The sequence below is a fragment of the Mesoplodon densirostris genome, chromosome 8, assembly GCF_025265405.1.
Source record: "Mesoplodon densirostris isolate mMesDen1 chromosome 8, mMesDen1 primary haplotype, whole genome shotgun sequence".
NCBI classification, from domain to species: Eukaryota; Metazoa; Chordata; class Mammalia; order Artiodactyla; family Ziphiidae; genus Mesoplodon; species Mesoplodon densirostris.
The window spans coordinates 30,917,709-30,930,966 of NC_082668.1; the positions used below are offsets into that span (position 1 = coordinate 30,917,709).

Genomic DNA, 13,258 nt, shown 5'->3' on the forward strand with positions numbered 1-13,258 from the left:
TTCCATATCAAAGACTTTCTAAGGAGACTGGGCGTGATGTCTTGAAGAACCTTCCTATTTTTCAGAGTTTTTTTGTTTGGTTTTTTTTCAAATTTGAAAGGCATAAGACATAATGTCACAAGAACTGAGGAAAATACCATTTGCTTTTTCTTAGATGATTTTAAGTGTTAATACAGATGAAATAATTTTTAAAGATATGGACTATCTTTGTTAGAATAATAATTAAAGGCCTGCTTTTATATCCATTATTAATTAAGGAGAGTCAAAGAGAAGTAAAGAGATAAAACGGTTCTTTTTTTTTTATAAAACGGTTTTTATACCGTTTCCATTACATTTTTATAAAACTGAGTTGTCATTATTTGTGCACGTATGTATTTGTGTGTGAAAACATAGCCAGATTCTACTTAACGTTCACATCTTCTCTAACAAAATAAAGCAAAATAAAAAGCCACTTAGTTTTTTTTGTAATGTGTTAGTGAGAACAGGAAATGAAAGAATCATATTATCTTATCTCATCATATTATGTTGTATCATAATCATATTATATTATATCGTTAGTCCTTTAAATGTAGCACTCTCATTATAAGCAGCTCTAATCCTCTTAAAATATTATGAGTCATTCATTATAACAAATTAAGAAAGACATGAGACACAAGAATCTTTTCAGATTATTTCCAAACAGGCTTCTTTACCTAATATCCTTCAATTGAGTTAGTTATGAGTTTTCTGATGGAACATAAGCCTATTTCTGCTAGGTGTTTGTCAAAATACTTGCAAAATTTGTCAGTGGCCACCATCTTGACAACTGACAAGAATATCTTCCTGTCTCCTCCCTCCTTCTCCATTCTTCTTTTTTTTAATGGAAAGAATTTACTGTTAAAACTATATTATAGGCTCTTGGTCGCGTTGACTGGCTGTGTGTAACCGCGGGTCACCGGCACTCGCCTCCCGCCACAGCTCAGCCCAGCGCCGCCGAGGCTGTGGGCCCCGAGCCTCCGCCATGGACTTAGAGGACGATTACACACACTCTGCTTGCAGAAATACTTATCAGACCTTTAATGGAATGGATCGTGATTATGGCCCCGGATCTTATGGAGGGATGGATTGTAACTATGGCCATGGATCCTGTGGGGGTCAAAGATCCATGGACTCCTACCTAAACCAGTCATATGGCATGGACAGTCACAGTGGTGGTGGTGGGGGTAGCAGGTAAATTGCTTCATCACTTGGCCAAATAATTAGATGACTGTAAGATTCTGGATATTCTAATTTCCTATTCCTTAGGCATGTGACGCTACTTGAACTTTGCTATTTAGAATCACCTTAAATGTTGAAAGGTATTAATGGTTCTAAAAATTATCTCAGCATCACTGGCAGACATTAGGAAAATCTCAGGAAAACCTTTATCGTTTCATTATAATAGAGTAAGATTTTCTGTCTTTAGCAGTGAGCATTTTTTTTCTTCTTTTACTTTTAAGTGCTTATCAATCAGAATGTCCTGAACAAATGATATAAAAATGTTATTGGAAATATTATTTGTGAAGCTTTTTGTTATGAATTTCCAAAAATCTTTACTACTGTGGGGTACTCTATAAAGCAGCAAAGCAGTCTTTGACTAGAATGGGTTTAACTGAACCAGTCTAGCAAAATCAATTTCTAAGAAACATTTAAAATAGTTATTCTTTTAATTTTAATTTTAAAGTAAGTTACAAGAGCATATTGTAATAATAAAAGTGTTCTTTAAATCATGTCTAGATTATTTATTGGCAGGTACTGCTTATACCAGAAACACTTGTGCTCTAGACTAGGAACATTATATTAAAGCCATGAGTATGATACCTTTGCTTATTTTAATGCAGTAGAATTTAGATTGTACTTATGTTTCACTGTCAATGCTATGTAAAGCTTAAACCTAGTTGAACTCCTACAGGCTTTAGGGTTGACCACATTTCAGGTCAAGGGGGTCTACTTTTTGAGGTACAAAGATTCCTACTAGATATAAGTAAAACTAGTTAGGAAACATTTGAAAGTATTGTCCTTCTTCATAAATTGAAGGATCTGGATTCCTTAAGGATGGACCAAATGATGCTTACTTTTCTTTTTTCTGCTTCAAGTGTGCCATTATGGTTTATAGTAGAGAAAAATCAAGAGAATAGATACAACAATTTTGCTTACGTGATAGATGTTTTCAAAAATGTAGTTGAAAAGAGGAATAATTTTTATATGGTTACTAGGATTCAGAAGTAAATAGTACCTTCTATTTAGTGATCTGTAAATAATTGAAGTAATGTAATACATTTAAATGTTTTACCATATCTCTCCCTGCCCTATTACATTGTGAATGTAATGTGCGTAAACTATGTAGATGTTATCATTTATCTCATGTAATTGTGGGCCTTTATAAAACTATGTTGTAAGATTAAAAAAAAAAACTATATTATAGGACTTATTTTTTACCCGAACTAAGATATATCCCATAAAAACTAAAGGAAATGGGAAATCTTCAATATAAAAAGTTTACAATTTTATGTGGGATAAATATAAAACCAAATATTTAATGTTATGAATAGGATAAGATATAATAGAGAACAGGTCAATTTTGCCTATTTTGAGCCAATCCATTTTGGCTCAGCACTTTTCCTTGAATGTCCGTTATGTTTAAAGTCCCTGTACTGGGCCCTTTGGTGAGTCACGAATTTAACTGATTAATTCATTTATTTATTCATTCACTTTTATAGTCTCTAGGGCTAAATCAAGCTTAGGAAGGAGAAGGAAATGGTGGGAAAATATACATTTTTCCATAGGAATTTAACTATTAAGTAGTCTACATTCCTCCTAGGTTTCATAAGCCTAATTTTTAAAAGAACACCATGCTATTTGGGCCAAGTGGTTTCCAGACACACAGAGTATGCCAATTCAAACTCCCTATCCAGCTGACATCAGCAAAAATAGTGGAGTAAGGACCTCAGAAAATTCTCTCTTCCACAGAAGCAACAAGAAACTGGCAAATGGTCAGAATCAAATGTTTCAGAACTCTGAAAATTTCCCAAAGGCTTGCAACAATCTGGGGAGTGTTTAAGAAGAAGAAGGAGGAGGAGAAGGAGGGGAAAAACTGTTCAATCTCAGTAAAATAAATGAGCTTTGTGGCATTTTTAACTTGCCCTAGTCCCATCTCGGACTCTCTTGCTTTGTGATATTCTTGAAAACCAACAGCCTGCATTCATGGTGAAGACCAGCAGCCCGACAGCCACTGGAAGGAACAGAAAGGGGCTGGAGCTCCTTCAAAGCTTCATCCCCAGAGACTTATTATATGACCTGTTTGTTCCCTGGAAAATCCCACTTGCAAGACCGTCTATTTGACTTAACTCAGAGCTCATTAAGTGTGAACAACTTTTTCCCCATAAACATTTGTCGAAAACAATTACAGGCAATTACTTAACTTTGCAGCTGCCTGAGGTGATGGATACCAGTTGGGGGAAAACACTAGACTAACAAAAAATTAAAAACAGAATGAGACATACAGAGGGGCTTTGGGAAGCTTCTGAATCAAGAAGGCCACATGCATGTATAGGGTTGTGCTCATGCCCAGGGCTCTGTGCCTTGACAAGAAAGACCTGAAAAGGCCCTAAGCTCTCACCTCTGGATGACCTTGAGATTCCATGCAAGGAAAGTGGAAGCTAAGGCAGAGTTGAAAATGAACCCCCAATATGCACACAGAGCCTCCCACCAAAAACTGGGTTACTTATTGGTTCTAGGCATTTAAGGAAATTTCCAGTTCCTACCTTATTCCTTCTGAGCTTTGCATGGATGTAAGAACAAAGGAAAGATCACATGGGCGATAAGACAGCCAAAAACTTTGATGTCTCTCTAGATTCCTGTTCCCATTTCAGTTCAGGCCACTAACGATTTCCCTTACTTTCTTGCCAGCTCAGCCATACATTTAAAAAGATGATTTTTACATTTAGTACAGTGGCTTTTAGAGATTTTGTAGTGAAAAGATTTAAAAGAATATCTGTAATACCATATTGCCAGAAACACAACTCCACCTAGCTTTTGAGATATTATTGTTGTCCTTAGGAAGTTTCTACCTACACTGTCATTTCTTATCTGACTATAGTAAGGAGGAAAAAGTTATTATGTTGACTGAAGTGATGCATTGTTGGGGAATCCTGCTTGTCTTTTTCTACTGTTCAACCTCAGAGCCAGGCTTGAACCAGCTGCCGGTTTTCTCTTCTTATCTTTGAGGGGCCCCAGAAAGTCAGCACTTCCCTCTCTCTCAGTAGCTGACTCTACCTACTTCTCTTGTCACAAATCTCTCCAACTTCCATATTCTTTGCTCCGCAAAAATTTATATTTGTCTTAAGGACTTTACTATTACTCACTAGAGGAGAATAATTAGATAGCAAAAACATGACCAATATGAGAAATTTACAGGCATTTCATAATTTTACAAATCATCGTTCTCATTTCCTTTTAGGATGATTTTTGTCTTCCAATTGCATTCTCTTAAAGAGTTGTTCTATAGTTAGATGAAGACCACAGGAACCCTTCCTCCTAAACCACAGATGTAAGGGTTTGTGGATGTTATCAAGACAATGGGGGACCCTCTCCTCTCCAGAGAATATCTGGTACCTCTGAGAACCACCAGATTGAGTGGTACCCAAATCAGTCATCCTCTGTCCTGATTAGGACTATTATGGACATTATTTTATAATCCTTTTTATTAAATGATCAGAACAGCTGAATATAAACTAGATTCTGATTGTGGATACACTTTTTCTTTTGTCTTTATTTTATTATTTTTTTTATTTTTTTAAGGATCCTTGGCTTTTACTTTCTTTCTTTTTTATTTATTTAGGTTGCACCATGCCTTAGTTGCAGCACATGAGATCTTCCTTGCGGATGCAGACTCTCCGTTGTGGCAGGCATGTGGGATCTAGTTCCCTGACTGGGGATTGAACCCAGGGCCCCTCTGTGGGGAGCATGGAGTCTTACCCACTGGCCCACCAGGGAAGTCCCTGTGCATCCACTTTTAACCACCTGGTTAACACAAGGCTTTATCCCCTTCTGAAACTCTGAGTTGATATATGTTAGATCTTCTTACTCTTTGCTCCTCATTTTTTAGCCTTCCTTTCATATCTTTCATATCATTGTCTCTCTGTGTTACATTTTGGATAACTTCTTCAGATATGTCTTCTAGTTTACATTCTCCCTTCAGCTGGGTCTAAGCTACAATTTTATGCATCCATTAAATTAAATTTCAAGATTAACTTTGTAATTTCTATTTGATTCTTTTTTGGCCGTGCCATGCGATATGTGGGATCTTAGTTCACCAGCCAGGGATTGAACCCATGCCCCCTCCACTGGGAGGGCAGAGTCTTAACCACTGGACCACCAGGGAAGTCCCTCTATTTGATTCTTCATAAAACTTTCTTTGCCCAAAGTCGATATTCTGCCTAAAATTCTAGTGGTTACTGGTGCTTCTGTCTTTCTATTCAGGTCTTTTAAAGTGTTCTGTTAAATTTCTGTTTTCTTGTGTATAAAATGAAGATTAGATTAGATTAGATTAGAGTAGATTATCTCTACTATCTCATCTTACTTTAAGGACTATGATTCTGTGGTTTTTAGCCACCTGACTCCATCCTCCTTCAAAGAGATTAAAGAATTGAAACTGGTCTGTAAAGGAAGAGCTCCCATTCCCCAAGCAATAATGGCAAGTTGAAAAAGAATAAAAGTAATAGAAATGACAACCAGATCTTTGGGGGTGAATATGGGACATAAGAAAATTGTTTCCCTTCACTGTACATCACATACGAAAGAACTTTTATAGTGTTTTCTCTCCATGCCACCCCATCCCTCTTAGCAGAACATGAAATGAAATGAAATGAAATGAAATGAAATGAAACTACACTTAGCAGAGGCAGCACTGCATATATGCATTGACTGATGGAAGACCATGGCTAAGCCACAGAATCAGAACCGTACATCATGACCCATGGCCAGGAGAGCCATCAAACTGCATCAAGTGTAACATTAGAGTAACCAAAACATAGAGTTTCAGGGTTGGCAGAACTTTAGACATTAAGTCCAGTCATACTCAATGCCAGCAAACCTTCAATTTATGGTTGTCTCATTAAACATCTCTAAGTATGAGAAATGTGCCATCATCTGACAAAGCTTTGTGCTAGGCTGAAAGCTCCATGGCTTCAGTTCATTGCTATTCACTTCTGTTTCACTGGGGCCTAGAACACATAGGAGATGCTCAGGAAATATGTATTAAATGAATAAATGCCAATTTTTAACCACTATAATCTCTAGAAAGTTTTGCTTTATATTGAGCTAAAATTTCTCTTTCCCTCATATTCTTAGCTTTACTCTCTGGCCAGATAAAACAATTCCCTTCTCTGCATGAAAAAAGTTATCCTGCTCTTTCTTTTCCAGGATAAATAGCTTCCACCAGTTCATTCAACACTCCTCCCATGATGTCATTTTAAGCTTTCTCTTCAACCTGTTCCCTCTCTTCTGGACATGCTCCACTTTATCCTTGTTCTTCATAAATTTAACTCCAAGGAAAGAACACAGTACCCCCGGATGTATTCTGACCAGCTCAAGCAGAGTTGGACAAATACTCCCCCAATTCTATTAAAACAGCCAAGGGCAAATTCACTCCCCCTCTTTTTATTTTAGGCGGCCACATCCCTTTCTTGACTTACTTGAGCTCATGGTCAAGGAGAAAGCTTGTGCTGAGTAGAAATTTAGCATGCCCAAAGGTCAGAAGAGGTCACCAAAGGGCACCAATCTCAGTACCTGGGTGAACGGTGCCCATCCCGTGGAAATGCAGGTGAAAGTGGTTGATTGGGATACCTTCTGGGTACATCACATCGACTCCCTTCTCATGGTTGTTGAAAAGGCACTGAATAAACCATTAGTTCATATTATCTATCTCTTTAATGTAGGCTTACCAAATCCATTTTAGGGTAATAATTCAGGGCCTGTAACTGCTGCCTAAGCACATTACAGCTGGGAAAACCTGTTTGAGAAGATGATTTGCTTTGCACTGTCACTGGCATAAAGTTCAACGCAGGTGTTGCTTAACAAGCTAGTTCCGAAGTAAAAGACAGGGAAATTCTAAAGAACATTCTGGACACTGCCTTTCAGTCAATTTTCCAGGTCGGTATGGTGGAATTACACTTTTTTAGAAGTAATAGAATGATCATTCTGAATATCTCTTTCCAGAACCTTCAATACTTTATCTTGAATGCAAGCAAAACTAAAGTGTTTTTGACTCAAGATATCTATGGTTACTATTAACATGACTATTCTTAGGTGGCTTTAAAGTTGAGCTTAGAATTGCCAAGATTTTTCTTTTAATAACTAGTCATGTGAGTTATTAAACATAGTTTCAGGGAATCAGACTTTAGGCTTGAAGTGGTTTGTCTGACATTGTCTTATTAGAGAAAATCTGTGATGGACAGAAAAGATAGGGAAAAGTGTTCTAAAAGTAGAATTTTTAAAAAAATTTTATTGTATCAAGTGATTTGCTACTCAGTTTCTTCCAAGTTCCTTGTCAGGAAATAAACGGCTTGCATTATGTTTTAGTGACGATATATTGTGTTACTTGTATAGGTGCCAGGATATTTTCTGACTGCTTTCTTAGGCTTGAGTACTTGGAGAAATACTTGGCTTTTGAATTATCGAAAGTACAGACCGTCCCCAACTTATGATGATTCAACTTATTTTTTGACTTTATGATTGTGCAAAAGCAAAGCACATTCAGTAGAAACTGTGCTTGGAATTTTGGATTTTGACCTTTTCCCAGCTAGCAATATGCAGTATATGATATAGCGATACACTCTTTCCTGATGCTGGGGAGCCGCAGCAGACACAGCTCCCAGGCAGCCACGTGATCACGAGGGCAAACAACCAGTACACTTAAAACCATTCAACTGTAGCTCCCTGCAGTGCAAGCACGGAGCCCTAATCACTGGACCGCTAGAGGAGTCCCTAGAAGACATCTTTTGAATACCCATTCTGTGCAAAGCACTGGATTTGGTGCTACTTGGAGACATAGACAGTAAAAGAGCTAGAATACATTGTCCTGCCATCTCTGACCTTCTCAAACAAGTTTAAACTGAATGTCACCTGTATTTTTCAGATTTGGCCCCTGGGATCCTAAGTGGGAAAGTGACTCATCCAAAGTCATGCAGCTAATGGCATGTAGAACAAAAATTTAGAACCATCTCTCCTGAGTTCCAATACTCTTTCAACATGATAGGCTACCTAGTACCGTGGACGTCAGTGGGCTCAGATGTCATGGCAGGGCTGGAACTAGAGTGAGGTAATTAAGGCAAAATTTAACAGGCACCAAAAATCTCAGCAAACAAAATGAATGTAAAAGATCCATGCTGGGGCTTCCCTGGTGGCGCAGTGGTTGAGAGTCCGCCTGCCGATGCAGAGGACATGGGTTCGTGCCCCAGTCCGGGAAGATCCCACATGCCACGGAGCAGCTGGGCCCGTGAGCCATGGCCTCTGAGCCTGCGCGTCCGGAGCCTGTGCTCCGCAACGGGAGTGGCCACAACAGTGAGAGGCCCGCGTACCAAAAAAAAGATCCATGCTGAACAAAATATCAAAATTTTAAGTGAAGTCAGGATCTGGCTCTGTACTTGAATGACCCAACCTCACTTGCCTCACCCTAATCTTGGCCCTATGTCATGCAATCTGAATTTGTGGGTGGACCAATGGGGAAAACCAACAAGAAACTATTCTGGAACTGGGACAACATGGATAATTGTGAAGGAATCCTGGAATAGACAGAGTAAGATGTCCAGATGTTCAGAGATGGGTCACAAGTATCCACAGTAGTGTATTGAGATAAAATAGCTCGTTTGTTTTAATAAGAAACATATCTAAGGTAAGAGGAAAATCTTGAGATGTGACGATGGGTCATGCTAACCTATAGGGGGCACTGCTCCCATGAAGAACCTGGGTCCCGTTGAGGGCTCTGCTAGGTGAGGAAAAATGGAGTCCTCAGAGCCTCACAGTGGGGTTTGGTTGGAGGGCTTTGATCAGAACTAGAAACTGGGGGGCTTCCCTGGTGGCGCAGTGGTTAAGAATCCGCCTGCCAGTGCAGGGACACGGGTTCAAGCTCTGGTCCAGGAAGATCCCACATACTGCGGAGCCACTAAGTCCATGCGCCGCAACTACTGAGCCTGTGCTCTAGAGCCTGCGAGCCACAACTACTGAAGCCCACGTGCCACAACTACTGAAGCCTGCGCGCCTAGAGCCCGTGCTCTGCAGCAAGAGAAGCCACTGCAATGAGAAGCCCGTGCACCACAACGAAGAGTAGCCCCCACCGGCTGCAACTAGAGAAAGCCCGTGCGCAGCAATGAAGACCCAATGCAGCCACAGATAAAAAAAACAAAGAATAAATTAATTTAAAAAAAAAAAGAGCTAGAAACTGGGTTAAATTTTTCTTCCTCTTTCTGATTTTCTTATCTCTCACCTATGTCCTATGCCTGAAGTGTTAAGCCAAGACGTGGATATGCACCATTTGAAAGTACCCTTGCCCTTTGTAGGACAAGAAGAAATCACAGTGGGGTCCCAGCAGAAAGAAGAGGCTGTTGGGCAAATGCAGTCCACATATGGCCCAGGTCACCGCGAGAGACCACGAGGGGACTTGAGACTTAACCTGCTATGGAGCAGTAAAGAATATGCGTTTGCCTGATGTCCTCAGAATCCAGCTGCCATGGCTGGATAGGAGTCTAGCCATGGTCTGGTAATTTGGTTCCTGGTCTGGTAATTTGGTTCTTCACTTTTCCACATTTGCAGTAACTTTAACAGCAGAGTTAGAACCAGGCCCTGGAATAGAATCGATTCTGGGTAAGTATGGGCCTCTGGCACAGCACTACTGTGTAGCCACAACAGAAGCTCAAAGATAAAAACCGTTCTCACAAGCTGGGTCCACTGGGCCTTGGGGGGGCGGGGTGAGGAGTGGTGAGAAAGGGTCTAATTAAAAAACAAAGAGGCTTTCTTTATCTTATATCATTCTGAGCTTCCTCCTATGTAGTCTTCCTCATTTGCAGGGAAGAGTGGTTTATTTTTGTTTTGCTTTTTTATTCAGCCACAAGTACAGTTCTAGAAAAGGAAAGAATTATTCTCTAAATTGTGTCATTCTCAGAAACTACTTCCTTAAACACTCTTGAGAAAGGATTGTTGTACCTTGGGTGCCCAGAGGGTAAGAACTTGGGCACTTACGCATTTCAATAAGAATCTAACCATGCCAACTTGCCAACTGAATGGTTTTTGCAATTACCTTAAATTTCCTCACCTTCAGTTTCCTAAGCAGTAAATAGAGAATAAGGGCTCAAAAGTAATGTCTATTATCATAGACTCTTGTCCTTAATGGACGATGTTAAAGACCCCCTGAGTGCAGGTGTCAATGCCTTCTACAGTGTCCCCACCAGCAGCCATTCAAGTGCAATGTATAAATATCTCTGTTTGGTTTGTTGGTTGGTTGGTTTTCTCTTTTTTTTTTTTTGGCCTCATCTCACGGCATGTGGGATCTTAGTTCCCTGATCAGAGATCAAACCCAGGCCCCCTGCAGTGGAAGCATGGAGCCCTAACCACTGGACATCCAGGGAATTCCAGTTGGTAGGTTTTGAACATCTATAAGTTCTTGGTTCCACTAAGCCAAACTTTTTTTTAATATTTATTTTATTTATTTCTTTTCTATTTTTTTTGGCTGCATCGGGTCTTAGTTGTAGCACTTGGGATCTTCGTTGAGGCATGTGGGATCTTTCGCTTCAGCGCAGGCTCTTTTGTGGCACGCAGGCTTCTCTCTAGATGCGGCATGCGGGTTTTCTCTCTCTAGTTGTGGTGCACAGGCTCCAGGGTGCATGGGCTCTGTAGTTGTGGTGCACGGGCTCTAGAGTGCGTGGGTTCTGTAGTTTGTGGCACGCAGGCTTTCTCATTGAGGCGCGTGAGCTCAGTAGTTGTGGCGCGTGGGCTTAGTTGCCCCGCGGCACATGGGACCTTAGTTCCCTGACCAGGGATCGAACCTGCGTCCCCTGCATTGGAAGGCGGATTCTTTACCACTGGACCATCAGGGAAATCCCATCCACTAAGCCAAACTTTTCCTAGCTATTATGCCAACTAATTTTTTGCCCTAGCTCCAACTTTGGAATCAACATAAATGTCTTACTATTTATGACCTTAAGACAGCATAAATGTCTTACTTTTTCCTCATCTTCAAGTATCTGAAAACAGCTCTCAGACTCCTTTATTTTCTAATTAGTTTATTTATTTATTTTTATTTTATTTTATATTGGAACATAGTTGATTAACAATGTTGTGTTTCAGGTGTACAGTAAAGTGATTCAATTGTACATATACATGTATCTATTCTTTTTCAAATTCTTTTCCCATTTAGGTTATTGCAGAATATTGAGCAGTATTCCCTGTGCTATACAGTAGGTCCTTGCTGGTTATCCATTTTAAATATAGCAGCGTGTACATGTCAATCCCAAACTCCCAATCTATCCCTCCTCCCCCACCCTTCCCCCCCATAACCATAATTTCATCCTCTAAGTCTGTGAGTCTGTTTCTGTTTTGTAAATAAGTTCATTTTATCGTTTTTTTAAAGATTCAGCATATAAGTGATATCATATGATATTTGTCTTTCTCTGTCTGATGTACTTCACTTAGTACGATAATCTCCAGGTCCATCCATGTTGCTGCAAATGGCATTATTTCATTCTTTTTAATGGCTGAGTAGTATTCCATTGCATATATGTACCACATCTTTTTTTTATCCATTCATGTGTCAATGGACATTTAAGTTGCTTCCATATCTTGGCTACTATAAACAGCGCTGCAATCTCAGACTCCTTTAGTCTTCCTTTCTCACTGATTCCTTCAACCATTCCAACAGATATAATTCAGTCTCTGGAGTCCTTTCTTCTGCACTGCTTCTTTTTCCAGTGGTCTCCTCAACATCTGTTTTTGCAGACCTCAACAAACTACACCTAATATAGATTGACCGTGATAAAGTCGAATGCTGAGCCTGCTAGCTTGACTTTCACTACTGTCAAATAATTAAAAATGTTCATGCATGATGTCTCTAAACCATCGCAATAATGATTCTGGAACTCAACTGTTTGTTTACTGTCAATGGGCAAATCTTTCAACTGGTGCTTTATCTTCCACTACTACATTTGATCCTATACTCCCTCCTATATCTCCTTCTAAGTGAAAAAAAGGCAGAAATATTTTCAGGCATAATCTTGTATGAATGGGAGGAAGTTCTAGAATTGTTGCCCCTCCCACCTCCCCCCACTTTTTTGCTTCTGTCTTGAAAAAACATTACCGTTGCTACCAAAACAAGTTTCCCTTCCACCGGCTTTACCAAGTTCACTAACTATCTCTCTGGATGATGAATAGTTTTGTGAAGTGTCTGCAACTTCAATACATTTTGCAAATTACTTGAGTGTTGTTCCTTCTTTTTTTTTAAAAAAAGGAAATATCTTGATACAAATTGAAATAAACATATAATAGCTGCTAATTCAGTTTCTATCCTAAACTGGGTATTCTTCCTAGATTTCTATCAATGTTATTGACAATATGTGATTAAGGCCAAAACATTTTTAGTGCCAAGTAATGATGAAAGAGAAAACAGAGGTACATTTCGGTAGCAGCACAAACTTCCACTCGGTGTCCCTGAGTTTTCTGAAGCATATCTTTGTCTGCAGAGATTTCAGGTCATGGTTAACAATTTTAGACGCAGACCAACATAGTCATGTACAACCTTTTTTATTGTCTAAACCATAGATGGTATCTATTTTTGAGCAGTTTAATAATCTGGTAGGTATTCTGTTGTGGCTGCTGCTTCCAAGATCAGTTCTTCAGTAGACATAACATTGCCCAGAAGACCCTAAAAAGGATTAAAGCTCTAGTTTTGACTGCTTATGTGGATGAAAGTTATTCACGACATAAATTGAACAATTCAGATCTCCAGTAGCTATCTAGTCATATGCCCTACAAAAATAGAGTTACAGAAGTCCTATGGCATCAAGGTTTCCAAATTAAGTGCCTACTTCTTCTTGCTAAAAAATTATTTGCATACATAGAAATCACTTTTTAAGGAAATTTAGGGATTTCTGCTCTGACCAAGGCTTTGAAACATTACATTGCTAATGGTGGTGATTCTTTCCCAGACTCTAGAAAAAATTTGGAGAAAAGTGAGGAAAAGACCTAGACCTTT

General features: G+C 39.3%; 1 protein-coding gene across 1 annotated transcript; it reads left to right on the plus strand.

Annotated features, from left to right (window-relative positions):
* The first annotated feature begins 978 nt into the window (after positions 1-978).
* Positions 979-1,315, plus strand: LOC132495477 (DBIRD complex subunit ZNF326-like). The gene has a single exon (XM_060107367.1). The coding sequence runs from the start codon at positions 1,001-1,003 to the stop codon at positions 1,211-1,213; it is 213 nt and encodes a 70-aa protein (XP_059963350.1). The 5' UTR covers positions 979-1,000; the 3' UTR covers positions 1,214-1,315.
* The last annotated feature ends 11,943 nt before the right edge of the window (positions 1,316-13,258 follow it).